Below are 16,712 nucleotides of genomic sequence, written 5' to 3'. Positions count from 1 at the left end.
TTTCTTAGGGGAAAAAAAAAGTAATTCTAAAGAAAGACAAGGAACTTTAGCAGAGGGATTTAAAAAAAATAAAAAAAAGTTGTTTAGGAAGCACACAGTAATATCTGTGCAGATTTATTAATTCTGAAAAAGTAATAGGAGTCTCTACAAAATAAATTTAATAAACGAACATGATTTTGTCACGATAATAACAAATTATTAAAGATTATGATAGTAAAATTAGTAAAAGATTATATTAGTTATAAATTAGCACCTCGATAGAGCAGTTGAAAGAACGGGGGATAATGCGCACTTAGACTGAAAAATACCTGCGTTCGATTATGGTCATAACGAGAAGAATCTTTTACACAGACCTTCATTTGGAAACGAGTTAGCTGGTTTCACAGACAAAAATACGATTGGTGGGCAGTAGAGTATGAATGGTGGATTATGTAGTGTGTAAAAGGAGCGTTGTGCGATTAGTGTGCTATCTTGCATTGGAAATGTCACATAATAATAAACTGGGTAAACATATACTGACATTTCACGACGTCAATCGTTTTCCAATTCTCTATTTAAAAACTGCTGCTTGCAATCAGTCAAATCTGATAATCACTTTGCTAGACATATTCATTTTTATTTAAAGTCTATAAAATTAGATGAAAAAAAAAGTATAATATAAAATGTTTTATGATTTTTTTAAATAATTTGAAAAATATTTTTATTATGCTTAAAATCTCAATACACCATTTTATTATTATAAGAAAATGGAAATAAAAGAATTAACTAAATGTCATTTGAATTACGGTACAGGTTGAAAGGAGGAATCGATCGACCGTGAGATGCGTAGATTGATTCATTCAATCCAATACCCTTGGAGGGTAATGGATGGCAATGCTGTAGCTAATGAAGTTCTAACTGAGGCTCAGCTATTGCTGTTACCCTCCTGCCATGATCAGAGCTTTAATAACACCTTATCCCTACAGATAAGATGTTATTGATCCTTATCAAATATTAGGGATAAGGTGTTCTCTACAGATAATGGGGAAGATGAAAAGCATTCTTCCTTCGCCCCTTTAAGCCAGTCCTTATAATTTGAGTTACGTTACACGATTGAAAAGGTGGGGAGGTTCCTACCCAGGGTAACAGATGGCAATGTTGTAGTCAATGAAATTTTAACTGAGGTTCGGCTATTAGCCATGACTAGAGCCTTTAGCTCAATAACACCCTATCCACACAGATTTTCTTCAATCAGATGAAGGGATAAACTCAGTCCATTCCCCTACCTCCCCCCCCCCACACACACACACAACAAAAGTGAGTTATGCTTTAATTAACCTAAACAGATTATTTAATCATCAATGTCAGGGCTGTCCAAAGCACTGCCATAGAAAATCGCGATTTTGTGCGGCGGTATGTGGGTTTTGATTTTCACGAGCGAAAAAATAAAATAAGAATTTGAATCGAATGCGTATTAGATATTTTAATTCTATCACTAATCGATAATCTCGATGTGAGTAATTTTATTCGGTGCTTTTACGTCACTATACACCCACGTGTTTTTCAAATATTAGATGTGTCATAGAAGCGTTCTTACTCTGTTTTGTTCCCACGTGCATGCTCCTGGCGCTCACGTGGAACGTAAGCGCGCGATTAGTGCGCAATTAGTGTTGTTTGTTTGTTCAGCTATCGAGGTTGTGTCGCTGCTACTCATCAAATTACTAGATACACATTGTGATGCCACCCTCGGATTTTTTTTTTTTCTAATGTGGTCCTCGGATTACCTAAGGTTGGATATGACAAATAATAATAATTGGGCTTAAAATAGTGCAAAATTGCCTTACTTTTAAATAGTAATTTTTAACTGAACTGAAAAAAAAAAAAAAAAGAATGGAACACATTGTATTTGATTTGATTAACATCAATTAATGACTTTTTTTTTGTTGCTGAGTCTTAATGGATACGTTTGAAATTGATGGTAGGTACTTTGGGCGCTTCAAGCCCAAGCAGGTAGCACTAATTTCATTTGTCAGTCGGTCTCTTTTAATGTTGTTTAATGTCGAGAATGAGGTCTCGCAAGAAGGAAAAATTGTGAGTAAAGCCATTGATAAATTTTTAAGGGTGCTAAAAGTTTCCGGAATTCGATTCCAAACATTCAAAATTTCTTGTTCGTAGTGGCACTCTTCATTCTGCAGGCTTGGACTCCGCTAACTGCAGCTCTAATTATTCAATTTGTAGCCATTGGAAATCATTTAATTCCACAGTAGTGTGTATACACCACTGTGGAATAAATATTCAGATACTTAATTTTTTAATTGTCTGTTCTAAACTCCTAAACTGATTAAATCTTTCGCCAAAGTGATCATTTATGAAGTTTAAAATGTGCTGGTACTTTATATACAAGGGCTCCACTTCATGTTGGAAAATAAAAAAAATTCCTCGAAATGTTTTTTTTCTTAGTCGAGGAAAATTCTTATAAATTTTAGTCCCAACATCTCGTTTGACCATCTGAAGTTTAGTTTCAAAGACTTTTATGTATTCAAACAAAACGTCAATACTTTTGCCAAAACCTTGTAATTTTAAGTTCAGTTCATTCATATTGACCGAGAGATCTGTAAAAAAAGCATTAGTGTGCTCATCCATGTACAATCACTGAGTTGAGGAACCTGTTCCAAATTTTTATTCTCAACATATAACTTAATTTCTTCATACTTACTTACTGTCCTCTTCCGTCGGGGACGGGTTGAGTCTCTTCCGTGTTTCCACAGGAGTCTCGGTTTCTTGCTTGGCTGGTGAGTTATTCATACGTGAATATGTGAAGAAATGCGTAGCAATGAACTTCTTCACAGCAATCGACAAATCTTCCGAACACTTTTCCTCGGCTCAGCCACCTCATATTGTTGTGCATCAGCAATCCACTGAAACTTGATTCACCTTCCAGCAATAATGCAGAAAATTGTCAATTGTGAAAGGATCGAGCAGCTATTAAATTCACTATTTTTGTTGCAACTTTCATTACGTCATGTAGTTTTGAATGCTACCTTGACACACCACACCACATCTCCTGTTGGATGATGCGATGAAACGGCCTTTCTGGATGTCCAATAGCTTTTATAAACAGTTTCATAAATCCGACCTTTTTCCCCTCCATACTGGATGCCCCCATTTGTCGTCAGAGATACAACTTTAAATACATCGATACTGAGGTCACGGAGCATTTTTAGAACAATGTTGCACATTTCGTTCCCTGATGTACTTATTGGCGCTGTTTCCAGCTTTCCCAGCTCTTCTCTCATTGTCTGCCATCGGAAAATCTAGTAATGACGACCATCCGAGCCGGATGAGATGACATCAGTAGTTTCGTCAAGACAAATCGAAAAATATTGACAATTATTTAAGTCTTCTTTTAATCGTTGTCATCACTCTGTCTTTAATGGCATTTCTGGTGACGTCAATCAGAAATACGCTTAGTAATAGCATCTTCATTTTGCATATCTTGAAACACAAACAAAAGTGCACCTTTCAGAGGAGGTTAATAAATACTCCTTTTTGTAGAAAAAGGAGCATTTATTAACCTCCTCTGAAAGGTGCACTTTTGTTTGTGTTTCCTTTCTTCCTCACCAAAACAAATCACCACTGATGATTTGTTTCGAAATGTCCTTTTACATTCCACGTTCTGCTTACTACTGTTACGTGGCACAATGATTTGCCATTTCTATCAAAATAGCGCCGTACTTCTCACTCCATGCATCTTGAAAGCGTCGACCACTTCGTTTATCACTCAATCGAGATTTTATTTGAGGTTCCTCCATAACTGGGCCAGAATATTAAAGAAATAAAAACTTTGTATTACAGATTACGAATTGCACAAGAAATGATAAATTGATGAACTGGCACAAAATAATTCCACGCACTTCTTGTTCACATGAATGCAAAAGCTAAACTGAACTCACACAGCGAGAATAATTGTCGAGTGTTGGTGAAATCTGGGGTCAAAATGTAACATGTCACCGTTGACGCGTGTTTATAATTATAATATATAAATTAAATTAATATAATACATGAAGTAAAATAATAAATATTTGTATTGCTCATTTAGATTTGAATGTATATATAAATAATAACATACACCATTTTATTATTGCATTAAAAAGAGTATTTAATTAGTGGAATTTCGCTTGTATGCTCTTGGAGGAGGACAAGCCAAAAGTCCACACGCCATACAAAAAGTAATTACTGATGCGTTATTATATAAAAATAAAGAAATTGCTGAAACAGATGTATATGTTACAAGTTTTATGACATTAAAAGAATGTGTTGTTTTAGCTTTCTATTGGTGCTTCTCGTATGTGGAATGAAGTTCAGTATCCTAAAATAATGGAGCTTCTTAAAGTGTTGGGACCAGTTACGTCTAGCAGCTGAGGCCTTAGGGCGGCGAGATCTCAATTTATTACCAAGTGAAGGCATATTTGAATTTCTGTTAAATGAACTAAAAATTGAAATTAGTTTCAAATTATTAAATGCTTTAGAAGTACGAATTCAATAAAGAAGATAAGTTGGATTGGTAACCCCTTTTGCTATATTTGCAAAATCCACAAAACATTTCCACAAAGAAATCTAGTGTATTTCCACTAGCTTCAAAACTCGATACTATGAAATTATCTGGAAAACTATTGCATTCCGATGATGAATATATCGGAGACGGAGAAATTATTAATCCGGGAAATGCTCTAAAAGACGCCATGGAAAAATCAGTTCATAGGTTTCTTGAGGAACCTGAAGAAATAATTATATCAAATAATAATATCAAATCCGAAAACACTGAAGGTTGAATTTTCAATATTTGAGGCAACCAATAAAAGAACAAAGAATTTTGATTTATTATTTGATGCCCTGAAAACGTAAAACCAATTCATTAGCCAGTGAAAGAGTATTTTCTCTTTCAAGCAATTTTGTATCTAGAATAAGAACAAGATTAAGTAATCATTCAGTGGACATTTTATGTTTTTTGAAATCATATTTCCTGAAGAAAAATACTAAATGAAATAAAAAAAAATTCTTTATTTATTTAGTTTTGTATGGAGTATATTTTATTTTCTTCTTTTTCTTCTTCATGCAGCTTCCTCAGTGAGAGGGTGTCCTTCCAGTTCTCTCTGTCTGCGACTTTCCTTTTTGTTTCTGCATAACCATGTGATCCTGTCCATGATCTTATATCTTCAAGCGATGTCTTTCATTTTTTGCCTTTGATCCTTTTCCCATAATTTTTCCTTCTAAAACTGTTAATATCCTCTGTCCTGCTGAACCTCTCAGTACATGTCCTGCTGAACCTCTCAGTACATGTCCTGCCAATCTCATCTTTCTCTGGATCATTTCCTGTAATTAAGATCTCTGTTCTCATTCTCTGTAGGACATCTGTATTAGTCACATGTCCTACATCCTACGTCTCTGTCCATGAGATTTTCAGAGCTCTCCTATAGCACCACATTTCAAAGGCCATTATCTGTTGCCTTACTCTCTTCTTGAATATCCAGGTCTCACTTCCATATGTGAAAATTGGCCGCACTAATGTTCTTATCATTCTTTTCTTTGTCTCGATACTCACAGAACTTCTGAGCAGATCTTTACTTTTCCAGAATGCATCTTTAGCTGTAGCTGTTCTTATTTTTATTTCTTTATCTTGCTTCCATCTGCAGTAAAGTAGATGCCTAAATATTTGTATTCTGCTGTATGTTCAATTTTCATATTGTTCATGAATATTTCTGGCTCGGATCTGCTTTCTTTTGAGATTTTCATAATTTTTTTATTTTTTTTTTTTTTTGCATTAATATCTAATCCAAATTCTTTACTTTCTTCAGTTAGTAGTTGCAGTAATTTGATTAATTTGTTTCTTTTTTCTGCTATTAGAATGGTATCATCAGCATATCTAAGATTGTTGTATTTTATACCATTGATACTAATTCCTGTTTTTTGTTTTTCAATCTTTTTCATCACTGTCTCACTATAGATATTAAATAGATTTGGCGAAAGGATACAACCTTGTCTAACTCCTCTTTTTATTTTCACTTCAGAAGTCTCAGAGCTAAACAACTGCATTTTCTGTTTGGTGTAAATCATTTTTATAATCTTAAGTACATGATCTTCTATGTCTAATTTATCTAATATATTGAACATTTTATTATGTTTTACCCGTCAAAAGCCTTCTGAAAATCAATGAAGCATATGTAAATGTTCCTATTTCTTTCAAGTGATCATTCTATTAGTATTTTTATTTCCAGGATAGCATTAGTGGTTCCTATTCCCATTCCAATTTGTTCATTAACGAAGGTTAAAATAATTTTATACGCATGGTATATTAGAGTCACAGTTCTGTAATCCTCACAATTTTGTGCATTATGTTTCTTTGGAATTGGATTTAAATTGTATAGTTTTGTTTTATAGATGTTTTATAGATGTAATTATATTGTTTTATAGATGTCCTGAATGGATTGCTAAATAGTTGTTATTATTGCCAGGCAAAGCTTTCAGCAGCTCAGCCGGAATATTATCACGCCCAGGGGATTTATCATTAGGAAGATTCTTAATTATATGTTCTACCTCCTTTCTTGTGGGTAGAGTGGATCTGTTGTTACGTTTAACTTAAGGTATCGTGCATCATCCAACATGTTACCATTATCTTCATCATAGAGATCAGATAAGTACTCCACCCATCTTCCATTTAACTTTTCCTTATCAATGAGTATGTATGTTTCCATCTTTGTCTTTGATGTTATTAGACTGTGTGCATTTTATGTTTCCATTAAGTTCTTTCACTTTCAGGAAGGCTTCTCTGGTTTTGTTCCTATTTTGTAATTTTTCTATCTCAGTGCACTGTCTATTTCTCCAGTTTTCTTTCAATCTTTTACATAACTGTTTTCTTTTATCCAAAGTTTTATATCTTAACCTTTCTTCTTCATTTGCTCCTCTTTTCCATGTTCTTTTTTCATCAATAAGGTTGATTACCTCTTCAGTTATCCATGTTTTTTTTCTTTCTTTCTTCTTGTATATTGATGTGGTTTTTAGCAGATGTTATGATAGCTGCTTGTAGCCTATCCCATTTAGACGGTTCATTTTTCATTTTCGTTTTTCAACTGTGCAGACAGCAGTTCTGAAATATTTTCATTAAATTTTGATTTTATTATCGGGTTTATTATCGGATATTTTATTTAAAAAATTTTTAAATAAGTATACTTTTTTTTACTGTTTTAATTGTTATTATTATTTATTTTTTTATTATTTTTTATTTTTTTGGAAATACTGGAATTCGAAAACTGGTTTTTTTCCAAAGTTGGTTTCTGTATAAACCTTAGTCTCAACTAATACTGGATAAAAATAGTAGTTAGCATTATAATGAATTTGGCTTGGTTGGAATTATTACAGCAAAAATAGCTGGAATGATGAAGTCAGTGTATTATGTTATTTGAGTGTTCCTCGTTTCGGGAAACTCACTTTCAGTTGAAAAGTTTATAAAATTTATTCCCTTCTGAGGCGGAATCATCATTATCCAGTGAGCTGTGGAGACTGTAATATGAGTACGAAATGGAACTGTGAGTAATCAGTAGTAAAATGCAGGGGAGGAAGGAAATAATAATAGGGAGCCGATTAAGTAAAAAAAAAAAAAAAAAAAGTTGTGGTGTGTTTCCTAAAATGTCGGAACAGCCTCTTTGTGATCCAGATGATATTTGGAGCAGAAACAAACAAACAAACAAAATATTATATATATATATATATATATATATATATATATATATATATATATATAATTTATTTTTTAATTTTTAAAAAAATTAAAAAATAAATTTTAAAAAGTTGCTTATATTTTTTTTTTCAAATCATTGACAAAAGAAAGTATAAGAAAAAGAACAACATCTTGGTATGCTTCGACTAGTAGACCAATTTGTCTGATGATAAAACGCAGTTAAGCAGAAAGGCACTAGAGAAAAAACTAGACATTCTTTCTGAAGATTGATATTCAAATACAAATAAATGCCCTAGAGATGGTCATAACACATCTTTGACATTCTGAAGTAACTTACAGCTTTTAATTTTCACGTTTATCTCTAAACATTTATATTTTAAAAACATAAAATATTATAGCTTGTATAGCACGTGCACTATTTTACAATTTCTGTTTTTTTTTCTTCTCTTTTTTTTCGTTCTTTTGAAAAAAAAAAAAAAAAAAGATTCTGTAATTTTTCTCGTTTGAATTTTCCTGGTCACTTTTCTAATTAGCACACCAGTTGTAAGTTCTTTCTCTCTACCTGTAACATTAGATTAGCTTCATATGCAAAATTGATCATCTATTTCATTCTTTATGACGTCAAGAATGCTGCTAATATCGAAAAGCATACAGTGACATCTCTTCCACCTGCCAGAAGTGAGCAGCATTGTATTACATTCATTAATGTGTTAATGCTCTAAAAATGAAAATAAATAAATAAATAAACAAAAAAGCTACTTTTACAGAAATATTTTTAACATAAGGAATAAGTATAATGCTTGGAATGGCGTAGAATTAAGATGTACGCGATTCCAAGAAAATTTTCCATCATGTAATTTAGAAAACATCTTGGGGGGGGGGGGGGGTTCGCTCACATGAACAACCCTTAATATAAATTAGAACTGCGTATGCACGAACCATTCCTTATCAGATTTTGTAATATTTTGACCATTTATTCCAACAATCCCAAAAGAGCAATACGAAACATTTGTTACAGTTTTACGTTGAAATGCAACCTTCCTATAGTTTATATTATAAACTCTGGAAGATATATTATAAAAAAGATATCGTTGTATAGCTATCTTCTTTGTATTTTATATTGTTAACTAGTAGTAATCCTGAAGAAGCTACCCGAGAGATGTTCAAACTATTTTCTTAGTTTATTATTATTAGACATAGACAATATTATTATTTTCTATATCTATTCCCTTCATTCTTGTGGGGCAGCAATACGTTACTATACCAGGGAGATGGTATAGTAGCGTATAGGTTGCCTTCCTTGCAGCAAGTATATTTTAGGACTATAGCCGTGTGTATTCAAAGGACCGGTTTGCCTGTTTTTGAGGAATGAAAAACCATCCACCTCCTTATGAGACCGGTTAACTCACCTTTAGTCGAAAGAGACCAGATAAAGATTTCTCACGCATGGACGGGAATCGAACCCAGGTCTTTATCTGAGTTATTATTATCATCATCAAAATAAATCCCAGTAATTCACAAACAATATTTATCCAAATAAAATTTTAATTTTATTTTGAAAAATTAGCAACACGTATAATAATTGAATCAAGTGATATTCTTGGTATTCTTCATTTATATAAATATATATATAATTTTCCCACACATGACAGGTACAAGAATATGTAGCATATCAGTGCCGTGTGTGAGGCTCAGATGAGGGTTGAGAAAGAGGAAACCTATTGACATTCTTCTCAAAGAGCTGTAGGTTGAAATTGTTGGGGAACATATTCATGAGGAAGGCTGTTCCAGAGGGCAGAAGTAGATGGAATAAATGAGGAAGAGAAGAAGGTTCAATGAGTTTGCAGTTGTGCCGTAAAAGGGATGTTGGACAGCAGTTGCTCTTGTTTTAATAGGCTTAACAGCAAGTGGAGGAATGATGGTTTGCAATTTCACTAGAGCAGTGACCATAAAAAGAGTTGGACAAATAAAAAAAAAAAAAAAAAACGTCTTCAGTGAAAAAGAATGTCACTTTTTTTTAAATTTTAGTAATCATAGGATGCTATTAAAGTGATGATTATGCTAAGGAAGACAAAGAGTAAGAGTTAGTCTGAGAAGAGAGATCTGTTAAAGTTAAGCATTATCAAAGATTAGGAGAGAAAACCCTGTTTTTTTTGGGGGGGGGGGGTGAGCAAAAATTGTATTTCAGATGCACCGAAGACAACTATGTTGTTATCATCCGCTAAAGGATGGTTTGGCACTTATCGAAGATAGCCTTGAAGATTGAGATATTTGAGTACCGCGAGACTTGTTTTATGAGTAAGATGAGTGGAGAGTGTTACCATCAGCAAAACTGTGAATACGGTTTGAGGTCAGGGAAAGCAGATCATATATATATATATATATATATATTATCATCAATTAATCAATGATAGTAATTAGTAATTACTGTCCTCTACAGATAACGGGGAAGATGAAAAGCATTCTTGCTTCGTCCCTTTAAGCCAGGGGAAGATGAAAAGCATTCTTGCTTCGTCCCTTTAAGCCAGTCCATATAAACTCTATTGATGTGTTCTAGAAAAGTTCCTTTTGTCCGTCTTTTTATCATAAATAATGTTCAAATGATTGAAAGTTTCGACTTGGTGAATTCAGTCATGAAAAAAAAATCGTTATTTCTGTAATTCTATATTAGTTTTGTATGATCTTTTATAAATTTTTTTTCGGGAGAGTTTATTAGGTATAAGTTAAATGACAAGAATCAAGCTAACCCGGAATGGAAGCAGTCGTTAAAATTTATTTCGTAGTGGGCACGTAATGACACTTAGTGAGATTTTTGACCAGACGACGTAAATTGATGCCTTGATTTTCAATGAATTGCGTAGTTTGCGTTCAACTTCTGAAGCTTCGTTGAAGCTTGCCAAAAAGATAGGATAGCAAGGCTAATGAGGATTACAACATACAAATGTGCGTATTTTTCAGAACTGTGTTTAACACTTTCATGACACTGTTTCAATGCATCTTTTCCATTTGAATGTAAATCTATTCTTCTGTAGACAATCTGTAATAATAAAAGAATGTTCCTGAAAAAAAAAATTAATTAAAATGATAAACTTAAAAATACTTGGATATTTGGCGATAGACTATAAAGAAAAGGAGAGTGCTTGTTTATCTATATACGTGTATGCCTTAAACACTTCACTACCTTTACGAAATGCAAATACAAAAATGAAGGAAATACGAATACAGCAGAAACTGCCTTGTGTTCTTTAAAACCAAAGAAAACAAAATCACGTGTATAAAAATTGAATGCTGTGTCCTTTATTTTTAGTTCTGTCTGTAGATTCCCCTTTTATAATGTTGTTTACCTTATTCTACAATCCAGTTTGAATAACATTACATTTTTTTTTTTAACTCTAGGAAAGCGTCAGGATATTCAACCTTCATGCGAAACTCCCGGGATTATCACCAGCACAAAAGAGACGAAGAAGGGCAACCATGATTGATCGAGTGTCCCGCATCCTTTTTCCTATTAGTTTTGTGATTTTAAACATCTCCTACTGGGTGTATTATGTTCTTTATGTGTGACAGCGCATGAGACTTCTACAGGTAAACAACAAATACGAATCAAATACCCTGAAAACATAACAAGAAAGAACGGAAAGCTAGCGAAGATGAAAGACCAGCTGGTTCAATTGTATATGCCTACATTTCATGGATAAAGTTATTTTTTTAATTTATTAATTTTAATAGGATTACAATAGTCGAAGTTACATATCTGATTGTCGCATATCCTGACAAATTTATTATTTTTTTAAATTTTTATTAATGACAAACTAGAAATAGTTTATTGTTTTTACTTAGCAGACGAACTTTATTTCATATATTGTTGGATGTTAAAATATTTTTCAACATCGTGTTAGTCATATTTTATATTTTATAATTAAGCAAATTGAAATAATTGTTGAACACCAGCGATAAGCACTGTACTCAATATTTACAGATATGAAAGTTCAGGAAGTAGTAAATATATATAAAACTAAAAGAATAAGAAATGGCTCAAGCAATAATCTTGAACCATTTCTTAAATTGTTTATGTACTTCCTAAATTTTAAAAAAAAAAAAAATGCATGTTCTTAAAATTAGAACTTTTTTTTTTGAAAACTACAATTATTCAGTCATGTTGAATCGTAGGAATTAAATAAAAGTAATTATGAATATAATTACTTTTATAAAAACTAGTATGATTATACGAAATCGATCGATTAAAAATATATAGTTGCAGTATTAATATATTAATGAGAATACAAGTTCTTCGATTTTTCTTCTAATAAATATTGATTTAAACTTTTAGATAAATATAATTAACAATATTTAGGATTTAATTACTTAATAGAGGGATATTTTTTCCCATTAATTTCCTACACCTTTTTTTTTCTTTCAGAATCTAAATATTTGTATAAATTTACTTCGAGTTCATTGTTATGTTATAGCCTATTACAATGGTGAAGCAACAAAGTTATTTTTATATGAACACAAATATTTGTTATCTAAAATAACAATTGGTTCTATTGTAAAATTAATTATTATTATCCGTTAAGTAAAGCTGCTCTAAGAACAAAGAGTCGAAGGAATTTTATTCCTTTATTCAAAATAATAGTATTATTTTGTCAGTACTTTTTATCAATTGTGTTATTTCAGAAAAGAAATAACAAAGCTGATAACTGGATGCAGTTTTACTAGTCTGGCGGCCTGGTTGGCCAGGGGACATCATATTCGTTCTTCCATCAAGAGGCTATCGGTTCGAAGTCCACTAGAAAAAAATGGATGTTTTTGAATGCCTTTAGGTGGCGGATAATTCTTATTTCCCCGGTATGATGGTTTCATACCGGGGAAATCACCCTGTTAACTAGAAGCCTCAAGTTTCCAGAATAAATTCATGTTTGTTCTTTGGAGCAGACTTACCGGATTATATAACTGATAGCCCACTAGCAGTACTAATGTACCGTAGGTTTTACAGCCTTTCATTGCTGGGATGCACCTAAGGCTAAGAGTGGTGCTATCCAAGAGCTTTGGAACCACACAATGGTCAGCCATAAAAACTCAGAAGCTTAATGAATAGTCATACCGACTCACTTCCTTCTTTCCGTTACCAAAATATGTAGTACATTCTCTCTCTCTCTCTCTCTCTCTCTCTCTCTCTCCACACACACGCACGCACACACACACGCACCTACAAAATTATCACCTAAGGTTACCACGGATAAACCAGATAGCACTTGTGGAATTTAATACTAACAAACCACGCTCTACTTATTTTATTTACTTTGTACTGCTTCCTATTAAACAAAATATTCCAATTACGCAAAAAATCGAAACAAGAAACATCGAATGTTTTGACGTTCACATTAAAGAATACTGAATTAAAAAAAAAAAAAAATGGGGGGGCTAAATGGGAGAAACAAGAATGCTTTTCACATTCCCCGTTATCTGTAGAGGACAGTGTAAGGATAGGGTGTTATTGAGCTTTGAGCTCTGATCATGGCAGGAGGGTAACAGCAACAGCCGAGTTTCAGTTAAACCTTCGTTGGCTACAGCATTGCCATCCATTACCCTCCCTGGGTACCCATTTTAGTCGCCTCGTACAACATGCATAGGTTACGTTGGGGCTGATACATAAGTAAAGCCCTGTATAAAAATTAGAACGATCCCTAGACCACTCAATAGTGGCCGAAAGATAGTCCAACTCAGCGTTGGTTGCACTCAGTGACGATCCCCCCCCCCCCCCCAAACCACCACCACCGAGCAGAACCGTCCAGGGAGAAGCATCCACCGACAAAACCCCTCACTGGCCACGCCGGAGAATACCCTTCCAGAGACTCAAAATGCTCTCTCAGGGAAAACCTCCCCAAAATCTAAGCCCTCCCCCCTCACCGGGAGCAAAATTCCGGAAAAAACCTGAGAGAGCGAAACTCTCGAAACTCTGCGTCCATTTATTTGCCTCTTAAGACACGCGTGGATTTGCGGTGGAGCTATTCTTATCCCGGCCACCACACGGAGAAATACTGAATTAAAGTTAAAGGGAGAAGGGACTTCATTATTTTTATACAAAAAAGTAAAATAGTGTAGCATTGTATTTTATTCTGAAATTAAATAGAATACAACGTTTAAAAATTAGTTTACAAGGAATTTTATTAAGTTAATAATTAATGGAATTTGTTGCGCTATAATTTTATTTGTTATATATACTCATAAATAAATAACATTTCAAGAACAATGAGGAAACGAAAGTTTAGAAAAAAAAATTATTCAGCAGTAATTTAATGTAAAAGAACAGGACTGATTGGATATTTTTTTATTAAATAAAAGAAGGAGGGGAAAGTTGTTTAAATGTAAAAAAGTATATACTTTACGATTAAAAAAAAAATCCAGGAATGAAAAGAGAAAAAGACATATCGAAGAGAGAGATTTTTCATATATGGTAGACCATCACATGGCTATATAACCTCTCCGTGTAGAGTAGTTAAAGTTCGAGGCGTATATAATTGCTAACAAACCATAAAATACAGCAGTTCTAATTTACGTCACCACAAGTGTAAGTGAAATAATCTATGATAGTATGAAGGTGACCTCAAATACTTTCGAACGTCTTCATAGTATTATACTGAAATGCTACAACATTCACTACAAAAGGCTTAGTATGTACGGGATGCACTCTCGTAAATTTTGTTTCCGCCATTGGTTTCTATACTAATTAAAACAAGTTTTTTTTTTTTTTTCATGGAAATGTTTTCAATCCTACGAGCTTTGGACAATTTATTTAAATGCATAAATTGACTTTAAAAATATTTTAATTACGATGTGTTTGCAAGTTACATTTTGGAATTGTGATATTAGTTTGTAAAATGAAACATGTTACTTAACCATAATATCATATTTTATAGTTTTACATCTTTCTCTTGGTAGCCGTAAAGTAAAATTGATTACTATTCAATATATTACAGTATTTGTACGTTACTTAAATTTTGACTAATTCGTCATACAAGAAAATGAATATAAAATGTTAAAATTTCACATTTCAGATAAATGGCCGTCATAAATTTTTAACACGGAATTTGACAAGCATGTCTAAAATGATTTCCAGAAGTGGTAGTTTTGTGGATAAATCAGTATATTTTTAAAACTACTGGATTACCAGTGAGAAAAATAAAAATAAAATAAATCTCTTAGTTAAACTACTTTAGAATTTACGTAAAATAGGTAATGCACCTTTTCATTTTATTCATAAAAATATTATAAATATTGTAAATATTTTTACATTGGAATATTCCCCGTGTGGGTGCCGAGATAAGAATAGCTCCACTGCAGCCCATGCATGTCGTACGAGGCGACTAAAATGGGTACCCAGGGAGGGTAATGGATGTCAATAATGTAGCCAATAAAGTTCTAACTGAGGCTCAGCTATTGTTGTTACCCTCCTGCCATGATCAGAGCTCATAGCTCAATAATACCCTATCCTCAGAATATGAAAAGCATTCTTGCTTCGCCCATCTAAAAAATAAAAAAAAAAACATTGGAATGTTCATTCCGATGAATCTGAATTTAAGTCATTTCTATTTCAAACTTTTCATGAAATTTCCTGTAAAAAAAAGCGAGCGAAAGTTGTTACCTTATGGATTTCTTCAAGTCTGCGAATATTTTTGATTTCATATTAATCACCCAGTTCTGGATGACTAATATTAAGAAGTAATGATAGGTAATGTCATTTCTAAATAATTTTAACCATGCTTAATCGCTAGGATTGTTATTATTCGTATTGGGATTTCCGAGAAATCTTAATACAAATAACCAACCCTGACGTTAATTTTTTTTTAAATTAAACTAGATATCACTAATATATTTTGATTACGCCAAAATATGTTTAGTCAGTATACCCCCCCCCCTTCCCGGCTTAAGTTAGTTTGTGTCGATTTTGGGTTTGCTTTTCCTTCACAGCACTAGTTTTTACTCACAAACATAAGACTGACCTCAAGCACAAATTGAATGAATTTGCGTGATGCAATTGACAGCCTAGGCAGGCTTATGTCTCATGATGAAAACATAGTGATTATGATAATAATATAACAGTACCATTTATATATATAACATCCTATTTATATAACTGTAACGCTTTGAATATATTTATAATTTATCCACTATTTGATTTTCTTCATAAATGGCGAGTACATTATTATTACATAGCACCTCCATAGAATCCCGCAACTCATTTAGGGAGGCCCTGGCACACTAACACTAATTCAATCAGACGGAAAGTGATGAAGGCGCTAAAAAACAGAGTTACATCAATATTTTGATCTAATTATTTCTATACATTCCTTTTATCTAAGTATTCTTATCTTTGATCTAATTATTCCTATATATATTCATAAAATTAGAACTTGCATTTGTTGTGAACATTATTTTATTAAATTATTGAAATAAATCATTTGTACATTAGTTAAATTAGTTAAACTTGTACATTAGGTAACATTAGTTAAATCACCTTAGGTTTCGTGAGCAAGCGTAACATAAAGAATGTTGCTCACGAAACCTAAGGTGATTAGTACCGTGGTTTGTTGAGGATTTTTTCTAGATTTTTTCAAGACTCATAAAAATAAATAAATTTTATTTATTTTTAAACTATTCCTGGATCCACGCTATAGAGATCAAACAAGGGACCTTTTCAAGCTATATAAACCGTTTAATAAAAGTGAGTGTTCTCGCACAGAACGATGAAATTCCCATCTAAACACAACAGTGGCGCACTCAGGATTTAATCTTGGAGGGGGGGCCGAGCACTCAGGATTTAACCTTTGGGGGGGGGGGGCGAGTTGAGTAGACGTTTTGCGAATACACACTACACATCGCATATGACCTATAACTGAGCATCTGCAGTGATCGCTAATTCATAAGTAGCACACAACATAAATAAAAAAAATGAATTTGAATTAGGAAAAGATTTTTGGAAATTTTTCTAGTGTTT

General features: G+C 32.9%; 1 protein-coding gene across 1 annotated transcript in view; it reads left to right on the top strand.

Annotated features, from left to right (window-relative positions):
• The window catches only part of LOC150109940 (glycine receptor subunit alpha-2-like), a 39,028-nt gene extending 27,750 nt beyond the window's left edge, over positions 1–11,278 (top strand). The window contains exons 7-8 of the mRNA XM_090415875.1: positions 9,506–9,514; positions 11,122–11,278. Coding sequence (XP_090272001.1) covers positions 9,506–9,514; positions 11,122–11,278 — 166 coding nt within the window. The remainder of the gene's footprint in view (positions 1–9,505; positions 9,515–11,121) is intronic.
• The last annotated feature ends 5,434 nt before the right edge of the window (positions 11,279–16,712 follow it).

This window comes from Typopeltis vanoorti, chromosome 1 (assembly GCF_054136105.1).
Source record: "Typopeltis vanoorti isolate ZY-2024b chromosome 1, IOZ_Tvanoo_1.0, whole genome shotgun sequence".
Classification (NCBI taxonomy): domain Eukaryota; kingdom Metazoa; phylum Arthropoda; class Arachnida; order Uropygi; family Thelyphonidae; genus Typopeltis; species Typopeltis vanoorti.
This window is presented reverse-complemented; position numbering and strand designations above follow the sequence as displayed.